Genomic DNA, 20,948 nt, shown 5'->3' with positions numbered 1-20,948 from the left:
TAAGTGGTCGTTCAGGCCACTTGTAGTTTTGAGTTTTTGGCGTGAAGCCATGCCGGTTCGCCCGTCACGATGAGCACACTTGTCTCGAAACTTGAAAACACTTTATTGGATAGCTGAAACTGTGTCCTGGCACTCAGCTATGGGTGTTTCGACTGGTTTTTTGGGGTTAAAGTACACAAATAGTCCCTGATTATAAGACATTATTTTGTTAAGACCATTAACCACTAAAAGTTATAAAACGATCTTTCGATTATAAGGTGTTATTTTATTAAGTCCATTGATTATTAAAATTTATAAAATGATCATATGACTATTAATTTTGTTCTAAACTTTTTCTTTTTCGTTATAAAATTTACAGTCGTCTAAGTTGAATGTTAACATGTTGGTTATGATAGTCGTTTGAGATTATGAGATAAAATTTTGTCATTTCTCAGTCAATAAATTAACGTTCATCTCAGACTGCTGTTAAATTTTAACGGAAAATGATATGTTTGTAACATATGAATAGTCGGGTGATCATTTTGTAACTTTGAATAATCGAGAACCTAACAAAATAAACACTTTACAGTCAGAGATCATTTTGTAAATTTTAATAGTCGGGGATTATTTTGTAAGTTTTAATAGTCGGAGATTTAACAAAATAATATCTTATAGTCAGGATACTATTTGTATACTGTAATTTTTTTTATAATCGACTTAATCCTATTTATTAGTATATTATTTTGAAGTGGATATCATAAATATTTTTTATAGATTATTTTTTATTTTAATTCATTTTATTCACAAACAAAATTTAAAAAATATAAACTAAAATAACTGTAATCCATAAAATTTAAACCAAATACTAACTCGTTCTTTTTTTTTTCATTTATAATATTTTAACTTCTCATTCTTAGAATATAAGTTTACATTAGATAATTTAAATTTTAGTTTAGATGATTCGGATATGAAAGATGTTTATATATTTTCAACCAACATCTCCGATAACAACAAATCATAAAAATTAAAAAATTAGAGTAAATAATTTTTAATATAAAATAATATAATCTAAGAAGTAAAATAACTGAATAACTACTAAAAATAATGAATCGTAATCCATAAGCTAATAGCACTAAATATATATATATATATAAAAGGATAAACATAAAATTTTTATGTTAAATAATGAACTTTTAAAATTTGTAGAGAAAGAAATTATAAAATTTTAGAGAACGAAATAAAAATACATAAAAAATTTAAAATATAAAGTAATTTTAAATTTTCAAAAAATGATTATCTCCGCCCTTCTCCTCAGTCCATCTTTTTTTATATGTAATAATAATAAAAAACAGTACAAAACTTTTAATAAAATTTATAAGCTTACATAATAAAAGTACAAAACTTGTAAAATTATCACGAAGGCCTAGGACTTTAAAGTATTTAGTACATATTATCTAATTTAATTTGTTAATTATTTTGTCAATATATTTTTCTACTATCGAATAAAAAAAAGTTACTGATTAGGACAAATAATTTTAATAAAAATAAAAATAAAAATAAAATTATTACATTTGACCGAGGTTATAGCTATCGAGGAGGCTTTGTTGTTTTTCTTTGTTTCGAGATGCTGTTTCTTCTCATTATAGATGGAGCTCATGTTTTGTTACTATGCCTTGCATTTCTATTAGAGATGGGCATGAGATCTGAATTCGATAGGTTTTAATTTGATCTGATTTGATCTAGTTGATTTTTTTTTTAAAATTTTGGGTTCGGTTGGGTCAATTTTTTTTAAAGTGATGTTCGGGTCGAATCGAGTTCTGGTTTAGGATAAAAATACCTGATCTGACTCGATCCAAAAAATATAATTTTACCTTATATATTTAAGAATAATTACAATAATAATTCTCTCTATATTATTATTTTTCAATTAAATCAATATTTTTATTAAATAAAATAATATTTTTTTATTAATTCAAGTCTGGTCGGGTTGGGTCAGTTTTTAAGTTATATAACGGGTCGAATTCGGGTCGGTTGGAATCTTGTTTTGGTCAGGTCGGGTCTCGGATGGATAATTCCTTGTTCTCGGGCAGGGTGGAACAAAAATCCGATCCTACCCGACCCATGCCCATCCCTAATTGCTCCACTGCAAATGTTGGAATATGATTCGAGATAAATTATCTAAAAATATGTAAATTCAAAATATTCCGAATTTAAAATGATTTAAACTTAAATGATATGAACCGATCACCACCTCTATGTACATTAATATTCAAAATCAAATACCAATTAAAATTATTTTACGTTGAATTTCTCCAGCATAATATTATAAATAATATAAATATTAAAGTGGACAACTAACTGATTTAAACTAATTTATGGAAATAAATTTAAATTTAAGTATGAATTTTTTAGTTTGTAAACTTGTATACTACTACCTCTCTTATTCAAGGGTACAAATCATTCCAATTACAGAACCAAAATAAATTTGAATTTTGAGTTGGAAAAAAAAGGGTTCCTAATTCCCCTCCCTGACCAATCACCATGAAGCAAAGGACAATCCTAGGTCGACTTGTTATAATTTTCAGACCACTGTGCGAGTGACACATTAAATAGTCTGAATTCAGACAGAGCGATTGGAATCCGCGAGGGTCTGTCGGAAAACAGCGACCGGTGGCGGGGGATTATGGGAAGTAAAGAAAATCGAGGGTTCGCCGAGGACCAAGTCGAAGGGAGAAATGGGGAAGAAAACAGTGATATGGGCGGAGAGAAAGCAAGGGAAATCGAAGAGAAGGAGAAGAAAACTGGGGATTCTGAAGCTTTAAAGAAGCTTAATAAGAGAGACAGAGAGGAGGAAGCAACAGTTCCTTGGAAAAGGGGGAAAAAGGAGGGATTTGAAGATGGAAAAAGTTCAGATTCTGTAGCTGAGGAAGAGGAAGAAAGTGGGGTTCAACTGAAAGGAGAAGAAACTTTGACTTACGTTGAGACATCAAATGTAGAAGACATGGTAAATAGTGGAGATGATTCAAGGAGGAGACTGAGAGAAATTGCTAAGAAAGTAAGCTATGTTGAGGTTCAAGAACATGAAGATGAAGACTTTGTGCCAAAGAAGCGTGGTCGAGGTAGGCCGAAGAAGGAGCCTGTGAAATCTGAAGCACAAGAAGATGTTTTTAATGAGAATGGAGATAGTACTGTGCATGCAAAGAAGCGAGGAAGGGGAAGGCCGAGGAAACAAGCTTTCGAGAGCGAAGGAAATGGAGGGAAAAATGCAAATAATGGAAAGAAGAGGGGTCGAGGAAGGGGTAGGCCAAGGAAACAAGCTTCTGAAAGTGAAGGCAATGGAGGGGAAGATGTACAAGTTTCAGTGAATGGATCAGAAGATTTGGTTAGCCCCAGGGAAGAAGAGCCTGTGACTGGTTCAAAGAAAAAAAGGGACTCCACGGTACAAATTATGCTTTTTAATTCTTGCATTGTTCTTATGACGTGTGTGTGCTAGGTGATGTATTTAATGTGTTGCCGGTGGTTCTTGTTTGTTTTCAACACAGTGGATTACCATTGCCAAAGAAGATAGATTAACATGCCATCAGTGCAAGAGGAATGATAAAGGCAGGGTTGTGAGATGCCAACTTTGCAAGGGAAAACGATATTGCATCCCCTGCATAACAAATTGGTACTTCATTTGGAGCATGAACTCAGTCTACACTTTGCTTAGAAAATAGTTTCCTTAATTTGATTTCTTATATCAAATCGGGTTTTATCTAAATGTGTGCGCTGCTGCTAATTCCCATGAACTTTGCTGCAATCATAATTGAGCATGTTCTTGTTTCCATTTTAATTGGTTATGTATTTTGTTTTTCTGGGACCAGGTACCCCAAGATGTCGGAGGATGAAATAGCTGATGCCTGCCCAGTTTGTCGGGAGAATTGCAATTGCAAGGCATGCTTGCGGATGACCGGCCTTCCCAAAGTTAGTTCTAACATTAATGGCTTTCCTGCTCGATTTATTGCATATATTATGTCGTACTTGATTCATGATATTGTACAATTGATGAGTTGTAGAAATTGGGAAAGACAATAAATTTGGAGTTCGGTGATGATGAGAAAGCTCAGCACTCCAGATACTTGCTTCGGACACTTCTTCCATACCTGAAACAATTTTGTGAAGAACAAATAAAAGAGAAGGCCATCGAGGCAAAAATTAACCGTATGTGTATCCTTATTTGAACTTGTTTTTGTGTAGTTTCTCCAAAATGATAAGTGCATCATGTGGCGTTTTAGAACGTTGTTAATTAATGATTTTATTTTTCTAACACTTCTTTTTTAATGTGCGACTAGGGGTGCCCCCAGAACAAATAAAGCTTAAGCAGGCAGAATGGTCTAATGTTGTGCGTGTATATTGGTAGGTCTTATTGTTATTGTTGTGATAGGGAAACTAAATGGGATCATTTCATTTGTTGCTGGAACTCGTTTGAAGTAATTTTTGATACCAAGACCTTCTTTTGGCAGTAACAACTGCAGAGCTTCAATCGTCGACTTCCATAGAAGCTGTCCTAATTGTAACTATGATCTGTGCCTTACCTGTTGCCAAGAAATCCGTGATGGGAATTTGCAGGGCGGACAAAGAGAAGCAGTTATAGTATATCCTTACAAGGATTTAGAATACTTGCACGGAAAACTTAAGAGCCCAGTGCCATCGGAAGTGGGGAATCAAAAAGAGACCCCTGAGGAAACTAACTCTATAGAACAAAATGCTCCAACTTCTGAGTGGAAGGTGCATGAAAATGGCACCATTCCTTGTCCCCCGAAGGGCTTAGGTGGGTGCGGTAATGGCCTTTTGGAGTTAAGGTGCATGTTTAGAGAACATGCTGTTGTTGAGTTAACAGGAAAGACCGAGGAAATAACCAAAGCTCTTAATTTTGATCATGCTCTTCAAGTTTCTAATGAACGTTGCCCTTGTTACAATTCTATGGGAGAAGTTGACATCAACAATAATAAGTTAAGGAAAGCAGCTTCTCGAGAAAATGCCATTGACAACTATTTATATTGTCCAAAAGCTAAAGATATTAAGAGTGGAGATTTGAAACATTTCCAAAAGCACTGGGCTAACGGCGAGCCTGTTATTGTCAGTGATGTACTTGAGAATACGTCCGGTTTGAGCTGGGAGCCAATGGTTATGTGGCGTGCCTTTCGTCAAGTAACGAATAAAAAAAGTGATCACCAGTTGGAAGTCAAGGCACTTCATTGCTTAGACTGGTCTGAGGTCAGTTTATTTATCAACTGCACTAGTTCATATTATTAGACTATGATGCTGAACTTGATTATGCTCTGTTTATGTACCACACTATGTGATAAGCATGTGTACTGAAATATGCTGGTCTTTTAACAATTGCTTGTTGATTGGTTAACCTTGGTTCTAAGATCAGCACTGTTGTTGAAATGCAGGTAGTGGTCAATATTCACCAATTCTTTAAAGGGTATACAGATGGTCGTTTTGATTCGGAATCATGGCCTCAGATACTGAAGCTAAAAGACTGGCCTCCATCTAATGAATTTGAGAAGCTCCTTCCACGTCATCATGCCGAGTTTGTCTGTTGTTTGCCATTTAAAGAATATACCCATCCTCGAAGTGGGCTTCTTAATGTCACTACCAAATTGCCAGAGAAATCTCTAAAGCCAGATATGGGGCCTAAGTCATATATTGCATATGGAGTCGCACAAGAGCTTGGGCGTGGAGACTCTGTAACCAGGCTTCATTGTGACATGTCTGATGCGGTATATGCTCAGTTTTTCCTTTTATTTTCTAATAATAGCTTTAATGCAAATAAACATATTATTTAGTCAGTATGAATAAAATAAAGTATATTTATTGGGGTAACTTGAAGGAAATCTGGTTTTCAGTCTTTCTTGTATCGAGTTATTGATATTAATATATAATCACTTGCCAATGTGAATGCTCAGGTGAATGTTCTAACACACACTGCTGAGGTGAAGCTTACACCTGAACAGCTTGCTAAAATTGCGAAGTTGAAACAAAAGCACAATGCGCAAGACCAGCTGGAAATATTTGGAAGGACCTCAAAGATTGACAGGAATAAGCCTGGTGATGGGTCCTTTGACATCTCCACCTGTAACAAGCAGCCTAGTGATAGAGCCGGTGATCAAGAAGGCAATGTTATTATTGAACAAGAAGGTCAAGATGGTTATTCAAGTCTGAGTGGCAATAATTCGGTAATGGAATCTGAAATGGAAGGAAGTAGGAAGGTAAAAGTGGATCAAGAAGAATGCGGGCTGAATGGCAGGTCATCTGAAACTTCCGAGAATAAGATTGAAGAGGTGGAAGTTCTTGAAGGAGGTGCTATCTGGGACATTTTCCGGAAGGAAGATATTCCAAAGTTGCAGGATTACCTTAGAAAGCACTTTGGGGAGTTTAGATATATTCATTGTTGCCCAGTATCACAGGTAATTTCTCTACATCATGTATTGTGCACGTGAAACATTTTTGATGAGTTACTTATATTATATAATTCATCGTCTCTTTGTCATGTAGGTTTTACACCCTATACATGATCAATCATTTTATCTGACTATGGATCATAAGGCAAAGCTTAAGCAGGAATATGGTATGTTAAAATGTGTAGTACATTTTGTTGGACCAGTCATTCAAAATCTCAGCCTTTAACTATGGTTATAAATCTTGGCATGCAGGAATTGAACCGTGGACTTTTATTCAGAAACTCGGGGAAGCTGTTTTTATACCTGCTGGTTGTCCTCATCAAGTCCGAAACATTAAGGTAAGATGGTGCTTGTTACAGTTTTTTCATTTTTCGGAAAAAAGAATATGTATCTCTCTTGTTTGCAAAAATGATTTCATATTTTAGTTGTGTTCCTTATAGGTAGCCAAATCAGTTGATGTATCTCTTACTTAGGTTGGTAATTACTTAATTAGATCGCTGGAGTCAACTCCGTATCGTCTCTGTCACTCAGATTAGCAATAATAGTGAATTGAGTAATTAATCTTGTCAAGGCTTAAGCCATTTATTACCCTATTTCACTAAGTCATTAACTTCTGATTTCCTAATCACTATAGGAGAATTAGTTGATAGTGAAATTTATAATCAACACAATCAATCATGAAGTATATAATCGAAATAGACAGGATTAAATTGAACCAAAAGAGAGAAATCTAGAATGAATATCTAAACAATCACTATAAATATCAAAAGTAAAACTATGAAAATGTGAAAAAACTAATAACTACTATGCAACTTATTTCTCATTGCTCTCTCTAAACTAAACCTTTATCTTTATGTTTGACAGTCATGCATAAAGGTTGCTCTAGATTTTGTTTCACCTGAAAATGTTGGTGAGTGTGTTCGCTTGACCGAGGAGTTTCGTCTGCTACCTCATGACCATAGGGTAAAAGAGGATAAACTGGAGGTATGCGCATTGTTATCGAGCATTGAAATGTTGATACTATAATTTCTCTCTCTCTCTCTATATATATATATATATATGTGCCTTTTAGCCCCTTTAGTGAGAGGGGGCAGTAGGTAGCTTTTCTTTTTCTTGTGCTTATTAACCCTTTTGAATGTTGTTTCTTTTACAACTGTCATATGTAAAACAGGTGAAGAAAATGATTGTACATGCAGTGCATCAGGCCGTTAAGTACTTGGATCCGAATGCAAAGTAAGGCACTTCATATGCTTTGATTCTGAATAGAATAATTAGTACCATATTTTTTTTTTCATTTACTCTGATAACTCACCTTCTTCCCTTGAAATGATGATATGATATGATCCCCAGTTTGCTTCTTTACGATTCTGCTTCGCCTATGTGTGAAACATCAGTCCTTTCATGCATTTTTACATGAAAAAAGTATAGAGCAAAAATGAAATTCTGCAATTGGTTTTTCATCAGATGCTGCCCGGAATACCTTGTTTTGATGATCTTGCATCTCGACTGCATCACATATTGGGGCCACTGGTTTTTTTCTATGTTGCTTTTTCTTAAAATACTTGTGTCCGACATCTTTTATTAGAGCATAACCAATTATGGGTATGGAAATATGTACCGGTTGCAGACTGCATCCAACATTCACATTCGATTATGTACCTGTGGCATACCCCAAAATTCGCTTTTCTTTTTTCTTTTGGTATATTTATAACACAAGCGATCAGACACGGATACTACTGATGCATGATATAGCATGTAATAACCATAGAAAAGTCTATCATAGTGACTGATTTATCTAAAATTTGCTTGACTCAGGATTGAGCTTGCTAATAAAGTTGGAATGAGTTGCGACTCCGTTGCTGAATCCTGCTGAAAGATGACAATTGGCAAGTGGGCAAATATTTTGGGGTTCTGATTTTCCAACTTTGACTGACTCACTGAGTTCACTACTAAATCTTTCTTGCATGCTGATGTGCTCCTTTGGCTGGAGCCTACTGATATTTGTAGCTTAGCTTTAGCTTGTGTAATTTTCTTACCAGATGTTATTTCATGAAAGGTATAAAAGCATTACATAATGCTTCTTCCTTTGTGCATTCTAGTTTAAACTGATTTGGTCTTCGGTTACGTGGTCTAATCGGAAGAAAATAATATTAAACAAAATATTTCTGAAAAAAACAATATATTTACCAGTTGGTAATGGAAAAAAATCAATTGTTTATTTTTTAAAATTTTTTGACAATGCATAAAAACCATCTGATAAAATATATTTTTTGAAATGTTGGTATTTAAATTCTCTCCTCTCAAATAAATTCTCTCCTCTCAAATTGAAATTTAAAACTTTTTACTCTCAAGTTGAATTTCAAATTTTAATTTCATTCAATATTTCAGTACCTTAATTTCTAAAGATGATGAGAAAATAAAACAAATTCAGGTATAGAAGATTACCATAGTCAACTAATTCCAAAGGGAGTATTAACACAAAGTTAATAGATGAATGGATGCAAGCAAGCAAGAAGATGTTATGGCTACAAGTCTTTTCACCAGAAAGAAATGGTACATTCTGCGTATTAAGACAAGCAGTTGGCAACTTGTGGCGCACCATGAAGAGGATTAACGGAAAATACTAGCTCTGACCCGATGTTGAGACCTCAACACTACAAACGGGACAGACCTGCGGTAACGCAATGATGCATTATTCGGCAACATAAATGTTTACAAGAGCTTCTGTGAACATAAGATACTCGTAAAAACCGGTATTCTAACATGTATATGATGCAACAAGCGAACAGGAAAGAAAATATACAGAGGAAGAATTTGCCAGTATTATCTTTTAAAGAAAACTTGTGCAGATGTTGCTTCAAGTGTCCTCAAAATACAAGGCAGTTAAATGCATATGTTGATAAGCATACCTTGTTTATTTTCAACCAGTTATTTATGCACTCATGATGATATGAATGCTTGCAAGAAAGCAATGTCAAGGAATCACCATCTTCATAGTCTACACGGCATACAACACACCTGAAAACAAAGGATGCAAATATAATCACCAAGTGAATGAAATTCAGGCATAAAAGAAAAGGACTATGCATTCAAACTTACGATTCATTGCTTCCAATCTGACTGATGACTGCCTTGTACGTTATGGAAGGCAAGGAGGCAAGTGAATCGACTGAAAGCCCTCTACTCTCAGTTCCAACTACTTCACCAAGTGCAAGGAGTTCCTGAATGATAGCTCATTCTTGATAAGTGTGTTTAAAAGGAAAGTACAATGCATTAGGAATCTAGCTCAGTTTACCTCATATGAAAGTTCATCAGGATCAACTTCTTCCCATGTATCCTGCAAAAGTAAGTCGCAAAAAGAAAAAAAAATGACTCAAAATTAAGTGAAATGATATGCTCCAGAAATCCATAAAAGGGCGTAAGAAAGAGAAGAATAAAAAATTGTGGATGCAGGGATGAGGTTGTGACAGTTTAGGAAGATTCACTAGGAGGGCTGAGAGCCGGTGATTAAGTTTTCTCTCTGTCATCATCACCAGTGTAGATCCTTGATTGGTAGCTTCAGGTCTTCTTCATGGTCTCTCAGCTCAATTTCAAGTACAGTTGAAAAATCTCGATCCATAGGCCCTCCTTCCAGACATAATACATCCAAAGCAAGATCGGGTTGTTTCAACTATACTTGTAATTGAACAGAAAATGACTATTGGCTGGAGAGAATTTTAAGAAGCTAACAATCCAGGAGCTACTTTGGTAATGTTGCCACTTCCTTCAAGGCGGTTCGCTGTTTGTTACCTGAGTTTTTTGTCTTCAAATTTTTATTTTCCATGTGACTCACTTATGTCATCTGATTTGAGAGTTTGGTTATCGATGATGTCTAAGGGACAAACATATCCACAAGTAACTATGTACATTCATTTTGCCATATATCATCAAATCCATCAAGGGTTCCATCTATCACATCCCGATACCTCTCCAACCACCCTACACATAGTAGGGCATCATTAAGGGGACCCGCATAACCTCTAAATAGAGCCCCCTCACCAGGAAAGGAGGGACTTCTGGGGCTTCATATCCAATCTTCTTCCTCCTGCTACTACCTCACTTTTGTCCCTTCAGGTGAACAGTACTAAACTGTCACAACCTCATCCTTGCATCAACAAATTTTATTCTATACAGGAGGTCGAATCCCAAACTATTTTGTACATACAATCGGGTATTTGATGAAAATTCATAGTCAAATCTCAATAAAAGCAGTGTAAATCAGGAAAAGCTTCTATTCTCAAATGAACTTGATATCTTAAAATGATCATGGACAAAAAATACAAATATAATCCAACAAAGGGTTTGTGAGAGAAAAATGTTAACAAACTATAACATGCAACAGCCTCAATTTCAGAAACATTCACAACATGATCCTTGCCTTTCAAACAAGTTTCACTCCCAGCACTGTTAATACAAACAAAGATTGGCTGTTACGAATACTCGATGCAGACTGTTTCTTCCAAGTTATCACCCGTCATTCACAATATGATAGTACTAAATGTTAAAGAATTAACCATACTATGCAGAGCCCTAAAACAGAACCAGACAACATAATATCAACCAAGAGTATGGAATGAGAGACCTCTGCCTCAGACACAGAAAATAGAGGGAATTGTCAACTGGGAAACCCTTTCTTATAACAATTTAAATGTAACAACCAAGTCGGAAAATATACACTCTCCAAGTTGAAGATATGAATTGGCCAACAAGAGCAAATACAGTGCTAATACTGGCATGTTCATTTTACCTAATAAAAGAAGATAATTACATGGCCATTGTTATTCAATGATGGCACTCAAATGTATCCATCCCATGCATCAGAATGAAAATAACTCACTAAGATTTTAGCTCTAGAACCATTCCTGTAAAAACTACTAAAGTACAAGCTTACCATGCACAGACAGACGATCATTCTGTTAGCTACAACTAAACACGTTACTAAGGAACCAAAATTTTCCAAGTGAACATCTTTGGAATTAAGGAAGTTAGAACCCCAAATACTTCCTAACATATGATGCAGTAACCTTGCATAGTTGCACGCATGCTGGAATGAATGACAAATAACAATAGATGACCATCTAAGTATTTATAAGCACATTTGAAGTTATGACATAAAAATAAGACAAACAGAATCCCATGATCAGATTCAAAAGGCAAACTAATAACATATCCCTCTTAAAGACAAAGGTCATATGCACCAAGAAAAATGGAAGCACCCTTCCTACAGGTAGGCAGGACCAGAAATATTAATTACTGGTTAACATATTCTCCATAAAAAATGTGTCCTAAAAGCAAAAAATCAATCCATAATATACTAATATGGAGATCACAGTCCAGAAAACTATAAACCATTCATTTTAAATCAGTTCAAGTGAAATACTCCCCTGATGAAAACTTCCGATCAGAGTTACAAGATAAGAAGTCAGCCAAAGAGGCATACAAGCAAATAAAGCAACATCAACGGCACTCAATTGAGACATTTCTACCTAAGAATGCAACCTATTTATCTGATTGAAAAAAAAAATCATAAAGGAAAGATAGAGATTTCGACATATGCATGGAAATTAAGGCTTATAACTCATAATAATTCTCACCTGAGAGTTACCTCCATGATCCTCAAAGGTAAAAATTCCTCCTTCAAATTGATATAACTTCAGTAAGCGATCTTAGCATTGGCATTAACTCAAAGCAACTAACAAGAATTTCGTATTACTAAACACTCACTATCGTTTATCCCAGCTAAGGCCAACAATCTAGCTGCCACTTCTCTTTCTTCGGCATCCTGAAGTGCTCTAGCATAAGCCTCATCACTCGAAAAAGCGGCTGGGTCGAGTTCAATACTGGCGTTGTTAACCTCCTCACCATTCTCAGCATGCACATCAAACACATCCCCATCGTCATCATCAGCATCAGTGCCATCACATTCCCCTTCATCCTCATCTTCCTGCTCACCGTCATCATCTTCTTCTTCTTCATCACCATCGGTAATATCATGATCATGGGGATCCCCAAAACCGTCATCTCCACCATGTAAATAGCTTTCAGCCTCCCAACTCCCGTAATCGCTCCCATCATTATTCATCCTAAGCATCATATACGCCCTTTCCTACAATTAAACAAAAATCTAAATAAGCACACACATAATGATCAGTTTTAAAACAGAAAACAAAATAAAAACATGCAAAATTTACCTGTTCTTGTAGGGTTCGAGCAAGAGCCAGGTCAGCTTCAACCTGACTTAGATTAGTGAAAGGAGTTCTCGTCGAAGACTGACGTGGAGCCTGTTCTTGCTCTTCTTGTACTTGTTTTTCTTCGTGTTCAGTTTCACTGTTCAAATTATCGTTATTGTTGCCATTAGGGTTAGGGCTAGGTTCTTGTTTTTTCTGTTCGGCCGACATTCTTTTTTTTACCTCTCTAGCCTAACCAATACCGATTTAGCTTCGCCGTTCCCCGCCAGAGTTTTCTCCGATGCTAAGGTTTTAGACCGGAAAGAGAAATCGGTGGCTCAGAAGAGATCGGCGATGGGGCTTCAATATAATCGGGGAGTAATGGAAGAATCAGAAACAAAGATTAAAAGAGGGGAAAGAGAAATGAGAGAGCAGCCGCCTTGAAAATGATCGAAAAACTTGAATTTTTATTTTGATTTTTCCTTGCTTTTACTAGGGGATATCAACGTAGGAAAACAGAAGTCTAGTATTTATACCCTATTATAATTTTTTTAAATATTGTGAAATACTGTATTCCCCCATTAAACTAATAAGCAAATACATGAACAAAGTGATTAAATTAATTTAGGGTATGTTTGTTTGTCTGTAATTGATTTTTCGAAAAATAAATTACTGGAATTTGAATTACTGAAATTTGAATTAATAAAAAATGAATTACTGGAATTTGAATTCTGGAAAATGAATTACATTTCTAGAAAATGAATTACATTTCTGGAAAACATCTGAAAACGTTTTATAATGTTTGGAAGATGTTATTTAAACATTTTTTCCACTAGTTGAAGAGTTTTTAAAAAATTATTTATTACAAATATTAAATATAATAAATAATATTATTTAAACATTATTTATTAAAGTAATAATGCTATATTATATTTTAAAAATATTAATTAGTATATTTTAAATATATTTACTAAAATATTATTGAAATATATAAATAATATTATTCATTATTAAATATATAAAAAATTTATTATTTATTATTAAAATATAATATATTATTAAAAATATAATATTATATTATTATAAATATTAATAAATATATTTTAAATATTTTAATAATTAATATTTTGAAGAAAATGATATTAAAATATTTTATTAATATTAAATTCATAAAATAAAATTATTTTGAGTATTTTTGCTTTGAAGTGAAAAGTTCGGAAAATGACTTACGGAAAATGAATCCGTAAGTCATTTTACAGAAAACACAAAGGAAATTCTGTTACTAGGAAAATGAATTACATTCCGGAAAACGAATTACGTGAAACAAACACGGGAAAACGTTTTCCGGAAAACAAATTACGTGAAACAAACACGGGAAAATATTTTCCGGAAAATGAATTACGTGAAACAAACAAGGGAATTCGGGGAAAACCAATTCCGTAATTCCAATTACGGCAAACAAACACACCCTTTGTAGCAACATTTAGTCTTAGGCATGTAAACGAACCGAACGAACAAGAACGGGGTATATTCATGTTAGTTCGTTTAACTTTAACCGAACAAATGAACGTACACGAACATAAATGAACAAAAAAAATTCTTGTTCATGTTCGTTCGTTAAGAAATGTAACTTGTTCGTGTTCGTTCATGTTCGTTCATTTAAATGATAAACGAACACAAATGAACAAACATAAACGAACGGATGTAAACAAACACAATAAATGAACGTAAACGAGCATAAATGAAAATAAGTTTTTTTTCTTTCCTAACAATTTTAGGATTATATTTTATTTAATTGTTTTGAGTTTTTTATTTGTATTTAAAATTAATTGAATTTTGAAATATTTATAGGTCTCAGCTTAAAATTTAGTGGGCTTTAATATTTTAACTGGTCTAAAGAGATTGAACTAAACATAAATAAACACACATAAACGAACATATTACTGAACGCTCACGAACGTAAATGAACGAATGAGTCATCTGTTCATGTTCGTTCATTTAATTAAATGAACACAAAATATTGTTCATGTTCGTTCGTTTAATAAATAAATGAACATAAAAGAACTTCCCGCAGAACGATTCACAAACGATATGATTATTAGATTAATATGAAATTTGAGTTAAATTAAAATTTTAAAAAGTGAGACGTTCATACTCAAAAAAAAAATATATATATATATATAAATTTATAATAAATAATATATTTTTTATATAAATAAATAATAATTTTATAATTAACTCAGATTATTCAGAATAAATAAACAATATAAATACACACAGGAAAATAGTTCATAAAATACTCACAAAGAATCTGTTTATTTAAATCATAACACCAAATGTCAACCAGATAATTATTGGAATTAATTTAATTATTTAACAATAATTAAATTATCGTACACCCACTATAAGTTAAAAGAAATGATTAATGAGTAATTTCTTTTATAAATAAATACATATAATGATCCTAATATTTTATATTAAAGTTATTATTCGATATATTGTTAATAAGAAACTAATTTTATCAATAATATTCAGATTATATTAAATATATTTAACGTGAACTTAATTTTTTTAAATAAAATAATTCTGCTTGTGAATTATTTTTCCCTATTGCCAATTTATCGAATAATAATTCTTTATATAATTAATAGTTTTTGAAATTTAGGTAATATGATTGGTAGGTAAAGGCCTTCCCTCATATTTTAGGTAATAGTAGTTCCCTTGCAGTTGATCATGAGATGGCTAATGGCTTGGTACAATTTAACTGTACGTGTACTTACTACGAAACAAAGATGAAGATGCAGTTCCTCTAATGGATCCTCGTCCTTTGCATTTACGCAATCGATTTTCGAGCACATCGATACCACCGATCGTAAACTCATCCAAGATTACGCCAGTTGGAGGCGGATACAGCATAGTTTTCGAGTCAATTGGTGAATAAAATTTCTCGATCCCTTGCTGGAAAACTGGATATTACTTCGTCCATTGTTCTCTCTATATCTGCCTTCTGAAAACTCGTTAAGATGGGTAAGCATGCGGTATGTTAAGATGGGATCAGCATGCGGTATGCCCGTCGCTAGCACCAGCAACCTGAACTTAACTTGCCTAGCAATTTCCAAGTCTTTTATTACGTTTCCTTCCTTTTAGTTCTCGGTGTTCGAGCGTCGGACTTTCCTATCCTGCATGTTAAACGAGGGCACATACTATTGTCATTATTATAAGGCCTCAAATACCTGCAAATCAGATGTAAACTTATGAATGACATATCTTTTTCTGCTTAGATAATAGGTATGTGCGTATGGCAGTATGCCGTGTTCATATTTGACAATTCGAGCGTTGGACTTTCCTATCCTGCATGTTAAACGAGGGGCACTTACTGTTGTAATTACTATAAGGCCTGAAATACCTGCAAATCACATGTAAACTTATGGGTGACATAAGGCCTTATGGGTGGCATAAGATATCTTTTTCTGCTTAGTTAGATAATAGGTATGGGCGTATGGCAGTATGCCGTGTTCGTATTTGACATTTAACTCCAAAACATTGCCAGTCAAATCCATCAAGCAGTAGAATGATTCAAGATCTATTGATTAAAATCTAATTTACAATGGCATACAAAAGATGGAAAGAATTTACCTTATTTCATTACGTTGAATCTGATAACATTACTTCCATGAATAAACAAATTCTCTTTTAACTTTAACCGCAATCGTACTCGACTCTGAATCAAATAGATGGATTATGTCTACCTTCAGCTCCTTCACGGGGACTAACATCTGGGATCCTCCCCTCCTCTATTAGGTCTCTTATGCTAGAAAATGTTCTGGCATCTTCTGACAATTTGCAAATTGCATCTTTTATGACAGGGAAGTTCTTGTCTTGTGGATCTGGTAAATTTCCTACATCAACCATCTCTTTTAATATGTCAAGAACAGATGGTAAGTTTGTGTCTGAAAGGAAAGCTCTTATTAGTGCTATATAGAGATAATTGTCGGGTTTCATTTCCTTCTCTTTCATCGCATTGAAATGAACTAAAGCTGCGGAGGATCTACCACACTTGCAAAGTCCATTAATAAGAGTATGATAAGCTATTCTGTTGGGAATGCATCCTTTCCTAAACATTTCATCCCATAGATTTAGAGCATCATCAGTTCTTCCAAAATTGCACAATCCATCAACTAAAGTTACATAAGTAATCACATTTGCTTTCCTCTCTTTCCCAAACATCTTGGAAAAGCGAAGAATAGCTTGGTCAATCTCACCATTTTTGCACCATCCATCAATCAAATAATTATATGTAACCACAGAGGGAACAAGCCCCTTCAACATCATATCATTCACAAGACACTCAGCTTCTGCAACTCTTTTGGCCTTACAAAACGCTTTTATAAGTATGTTATAAGAAATCACATCAGGACAATATCCTCGAGCACAGATATCTCGGAATAGTTCCAAACCTGTATCCACTGATTTAATTTGGATCAAACCATTTATTACAGCAGAATAGGTAATTATATCAGGGGGGAAACCCTCTTGTGACATATCAGTGATAAATTTGCAAGATTCCTCTACCTTCCCATGTTTACACAAGTTCTTCACAAGCAAGGTAGAATACTTTATCCATGGTTCATGGCCATAAAGGCGCATCTTTTTCACCAGATCAACTGCTTCTTCAACATCCTCTAGCTGACAAAGACACCCAAAGATGCAGTTGTGAGTAAAGTTGGTTGGTTCAAGTCCCATTTCCTTCATCTGTCTCAAAAGCTCATAACTCTCTTCCAGTCTTTTTAACTTGCACAGTGCATCAATCAAACCATTATAAAGCAATAAAGTTGGATTAAAACCAAATTGAATCATTTCTCTGAAGAGTGTTAGTGCCATATCCACTTTACCAGCATCAAGCAAGCCATTGATAACACTTGTAAATGAATTACTATCAAGGGTAATTACTTCCTTTTCATTCAAAAAGTACTTTGCAAGGATGCTACCACTGTTTCTGTTATTCCCCATTAGCATATGGAGAAGATCATAAGCCGTATCTATTGAGCCATTGCGAACTAGACCTTCGAGAACAGAACTGTAAAGCAGATTCTTATGTTGTGAACTAACATCTTCCCAGCATTCTTGAAGCAGTCGGTCCAACTCTTCTTCCTTTTCGGAAAAAGAAGTTATCAACTTCATCAGTATCCCAAAATCAGGATTAATTCCCAACTCTTTCATTTCTGAGTATAACAACAATGCTTTCTCTCGCTCATTATTCTTACAAAGCCCTCCAATCATCACATCAAAAAATGAAATACTATGACAAAACCCCAATTTTCGGATTTTATCGAACAACTGAAGAGCTTTATCCATTCTAGACTCACCAACAAATCCGTGAATCAAAACAGAAAATGTCTTCTCATTCAAATTCATACCTCGCTCTTCCATTCTATTTATCAGTTCCATTACCTTATCTACTTCACCCCACTTACTAAATGCAACAACCAAGATGGAAAGCACATGTTCATCCACCCATCCTTCTTCGAACATCTCATTGAACACTGCCAAAGCTTTGTCAAACTGCCCGGAAATGCAATAAACCTGCAAAACTGGGGTCAGGGTGTACTTATCAAATTCCAAACCCAAATCCTTCATCTCTTTCAATCTGACTTCAACCAAATCAATCAAACGAGACTTGCACAGAGCTTCCAACAAACAACTATAGCTATAAGTACTCGGCATGCAAAGACCAAATCTTTTAACCTGATCAAACAAGTTGTTAGCTTCAACAACCAACCCAGCACTCCCCAAACACCTAATTAAAAAACCCAATGCCCCAGGATTCATATAACAACGGGAATTGACGACATCCAAAACCAAAGCCTTCAGTGGGGCATTTTTTCGAGCACGTGATAGGATAGAAGCCATGGTATTGTAAGCATAAATCTTATGCTTATAACCATGTTGACTTGAGGCCCATGTGAAAAACTGGTGAGCTAATCTCCAGTCCCTGAGGTTATTTAGGACGGCTTCGACAACTTTAGGGGTGAGTAGCGGCGCGAGATTGTTGAGCTCTGGATTATTTGGTGAAAAGGGTTGTTTGAGTATGATTGAAACGAAGGCATTCGAGGTGCTAATCTGATCCGGCGAGAGAAAACTGTCGTTTCGATGTTTTGTGCAAATGGGTCTTCGTTGATTTGAGGGAGAAAGAAGGGTTTTGCAGGGGAGAAGTAATGAAGAACTTTGTGGGATTAGTTTGGTTGATTTGAAGAGAAATTGATTGGGTTTTATGATTCTAGACAATGCCATGAGAAAACGGCGATGAGAACGAACCTGAAAGGGGGAATTTGAGTTCAGTGATATAAAATGGCGTAGGTGGCGAAAATGGCAGCGTCTCCCGCGAAAATTTTCAAGTTTGCTTTGAACCGCCACCGGCTGAAAGAACCAGTCGCTGCTACTCATGTAAGTTATAAAATAAATAAACGTATATTATAGAGGTTAGGTTTTACTTTGGAAAGTCACCTACAATTAAAATAAAAACTTAAGTTAATTAATTTTATTATTATTATTTATTATTTAATTTTTATATAGAATTTAATCATATATATATATATATATTTATAATGTTATGATAAAGATTGATCTAATTTAACAATTTTTTTAACTATATATATATTTTTACACACAATATTATTTAATAAATTAAATTAAATGCATAGTTGAGAGATTAAATTGTAAAAATCGTAGACTTGTTGTTGAAAAATAAGATTGATGTTACATAGATATTCTATGATATTAGAGGAGCATATAATTCATATTTGGTCAAAATAGATTAAAAATGACGGAAGAATTAGGGATGAACATTCAAGTTAGTCAAATTGAATCGAGTTTAAAAAATTTGAGCAACTCGAGTTGACGAGTAATATTTTATAATTTTATTTTATTTAAAAATGTTTTAAATCAAATCGAATGCTTAAATTCGAATAAAATCTAATCAATTTTTTTGAATTGAATCGAGTTTTATTCATCCTTATATACAGCGGCGCAAAACCGTAACAGTTCCCCTAGCAAAGAAACGTTGATATTGATGATGCTTATGGTCAACACCGATCGAGTTTTATTCACTCTTAAATGTAACGGCACAACACTGTAACAGGCTGATTCCTCTAGCAAAGAAACACTGATATTGATGATGCTTATGGTCGGCATCGATCGAGTTTTATTCACCCTTATATATAACGGCGCAACACCCTAACAGGCTGATTTCCCCAGCAGAGAAACACTGCTATCGATGATGTTCTTCCGGTCAGCCCCGATCGACGATTCCTTGAGTGGAGTTGTTGTAAACTCTGACGAAGACAAGTTGAAGTCCGCCACACGAAATTAGCGGTAACTGCCATGCTCTTGCTATTCTTCAATCTTTGCATCGTGCTTCAATCTCTGTAGCATAGTGTTTTGCTTGATCGTTCACTCGTCAATGTTTTCTACAATAGTTAATGTTGTTAGATTAAACATTTATTTCAAAATAAAAAAAAAACATATGAAAAGAACGTAGGATTTTTATATGTTAAGGGGAGGAGAACATATTATTCATAGAAAAATATAAAAAAATTAAAATATATGAAAATTTAAAATTTTTGGGAGCAATTGGCTTCGTCAGCTTTCCTGTGGGCTTATCCTAATAAGAATCCGGTGCTGTAGTTGGTTTATAACCTATCCGAATCGACGGTGTTCAAGACAAGTCTCGTGTACGTCCCCGTTCGCCGGCCTCACCTGCAGCTCAATCTTGATTTGCAGGCAAATTCATTAAGCTTTGCACATGAAGCCTTTGAAGGAGACGTACATGCTTGTTGCCTTGCGGGTATATGGTTGCTCCCTTTGCATTTGAGTGTGAAGAAAATTAGGAAACAATTGACTCACTTATATACTCTCCAAAGTCAGTCCTTCACACTTGGTGTCCAACTTGATCACAATGGTGATTAAGACTGATGAAGAATAAGTTCTTTTCTTTTTCCAAATCAGATGAATCTGTACGTGTGAATTTATATAAGCACAGACCCGAATCCAAATATTTAAAAATTAAGATTTGAATCAAAATTTGATTGGTTTTCATGTATTTGAAGATTATATTCTCATATCTATATATATTAAGGTATGCTGGATACACGTGTCCAACATGTGTCACTCAATTTTCTTCTCACTCTTATTTTGATCAGTAAAATAATATTAGACATTTTCTTTTAAAAGTACTTATTAAATAATCCCAAGGCTTTCTTCATTTTTTTTGTGAGAACCCTCTAATTTTTTAATTTCATTTGATTTCTCGACGATA

General features: G+C 34.4%; 3 protein-coding genes and 1 long non-coding RNA gene across 9 annotated transcripts; 1 reads left to right on the top strand and 3 right to left on the bottom strand.

Annotated features, from left to right (window-relative positions):
- Nucleotides 1-2,514: 2,514 nt before the first annotated feature.
- On the top strand, nt 2,515-8,510 carry LOC120215005 (lysine-specific demethylase JMJ25-like). Of its 3 annotated transcripts, none has more exons than XM_039212812.1 (14): nt 2,515-2,935; nt 2,993-3,418; nt 3,522-3,646; nt 3,843-3,942; nt 4,035-4,179; nt 4,311-4,374; nt 4,482-5,235; nt 5,418-5,747; nt 5,934-6,434; nt 6,523-6,595; nt 6,681-6,766; nt 7,293-7,412; nt 7,600-7,661; nt 8,244-8,510. In XM_039212812.1, exons 1-14 carry the CDS (start codon nt 2,663-2,665, stop codon nt 8,299-8,301), a joined length of 3,117 nt encoding a protein of 1,038 aa, XP_039068743.1. In that variant the 5' UTR covers nt 2,515-2,662; the 3' UTR covers nt 8,302-8,510. The 3 variants fall into 3 exon arrangements, with proteins under 3 accessions (XP_039068743.1, XP_039068742.1, XP_039068741.1); XM_039212811.1 differs by having other exon boundaries at nt 2,515-3,418; nt 5,934-6,082; nt 6,125-6,434; XM_039212810.1 differs by having other exon boundaries at nt 2,515-3,418.
- A 367-nt stretch (nt 8,511-8,877) lies between these two features.
- On the bottom strand, nt 8,878-13,113 carry LOC120215003 (E3 ubiquitin ligase BIG BROTHER-related-like). The gene is made up of 8 exons (XM_039212809.1): nt 12,659-13,113; nt 12,192-12,573; nt 12,062-12,102; nt 9,724-9,765; nt 9,528-9,649; nt 9,338-9,446; nt 9,045-9,099; nt 8,878-9,013 (listed from the first exon to the last, which is right to left on the bottom strand). Exons 1-7 carry the CDS (start codon nt 12,863-12,865, stop codon nt 9,052-9,054), a joined length of 951 nt encoding a protein of 316 aa, XP_039068740.1. The 5' UTR covers nt 12,866-13,113; the 3' UTR covers nt 8,878-9,013; nt 9,045-9,051.
- Nucleotides 10,860-12,039, bottom strand: LOC120215004. Its single transcript, XR_005524914.1, has 3 exons — nt 11,722-12,039; nt 11,010-11,639; nt 10,860-10,961 (listed from the first exon to the last, which is right to left on the bottom strand). It is a non-coding gene; the product is annotated as an uncharacterized LOC120215004 (long non-coding RNA).
- A 2,334-nt stretch (nt 13,114-15,447) lies between the features above and the next one.
- LOC120215001 (putative pentatricopeptide repeat-containing protein At5g08310, mitochondrial) lies at nt 15,448-19,059 on the bottom strand. Of its 4 annotated transcripts, none has more exons than XM_039212805.1 (2): nt 16,271-19,059; nt 15,448-15,867 (listed from the first exon to the last, which is right to left on the bottom strand). In XM_039212805.1, the coding sequence occupies exon 1, from the start codon at nt 18,923-18,925 to the stop codon at nt 16,361-16,363; it is 2,565 nt and encodes an 854-aa protein (XP_039068736.1). In that variant the 5' UTR covers nt 18,926-19,059; the 3' UTR covers nt 15,448-15,867; nt 16,271-16,360. The 4 variants fall into 4 exon arrangements, with proteins under 4 accessions (XP_039068736.1, XP_039068738.1, XP_039068737.1 ...); XM_039212807.1 differs by having other exon boundaries at nt 15,448-15,813; XM_039212806.1 differs by lacking the exon at nt 15,448-15,867 and adding an exon at nt 15,963-16,040.
- Between the last annotated feature and the right edge of the window lie 1,889 nt (nt 19,060-20,948).

The sequence above is a fragment of the Hibiscus syriacus genome, unplaced genomic scaffold (assembly GCF_006381635.1).
Source record: "Hibiscus syriacus cultivar Baekdansim isolate YM2019G1 unplaced genomic scaffold, ASM638163v2 tig00110109_pilon, whole genome shotgun sequence".
Classification (NCBI taxonomy): Eukaryota; Viridiplantae; Streptophyta; class Magnoliopsida; order Malvales; family Malvaceae; genus Hibiscus; species Hibiscus syriacus.
Note: the sequence above shows the minus strand (reverse complement) of the source record. Positions and strands in the feature narration are given on the sequence as shown.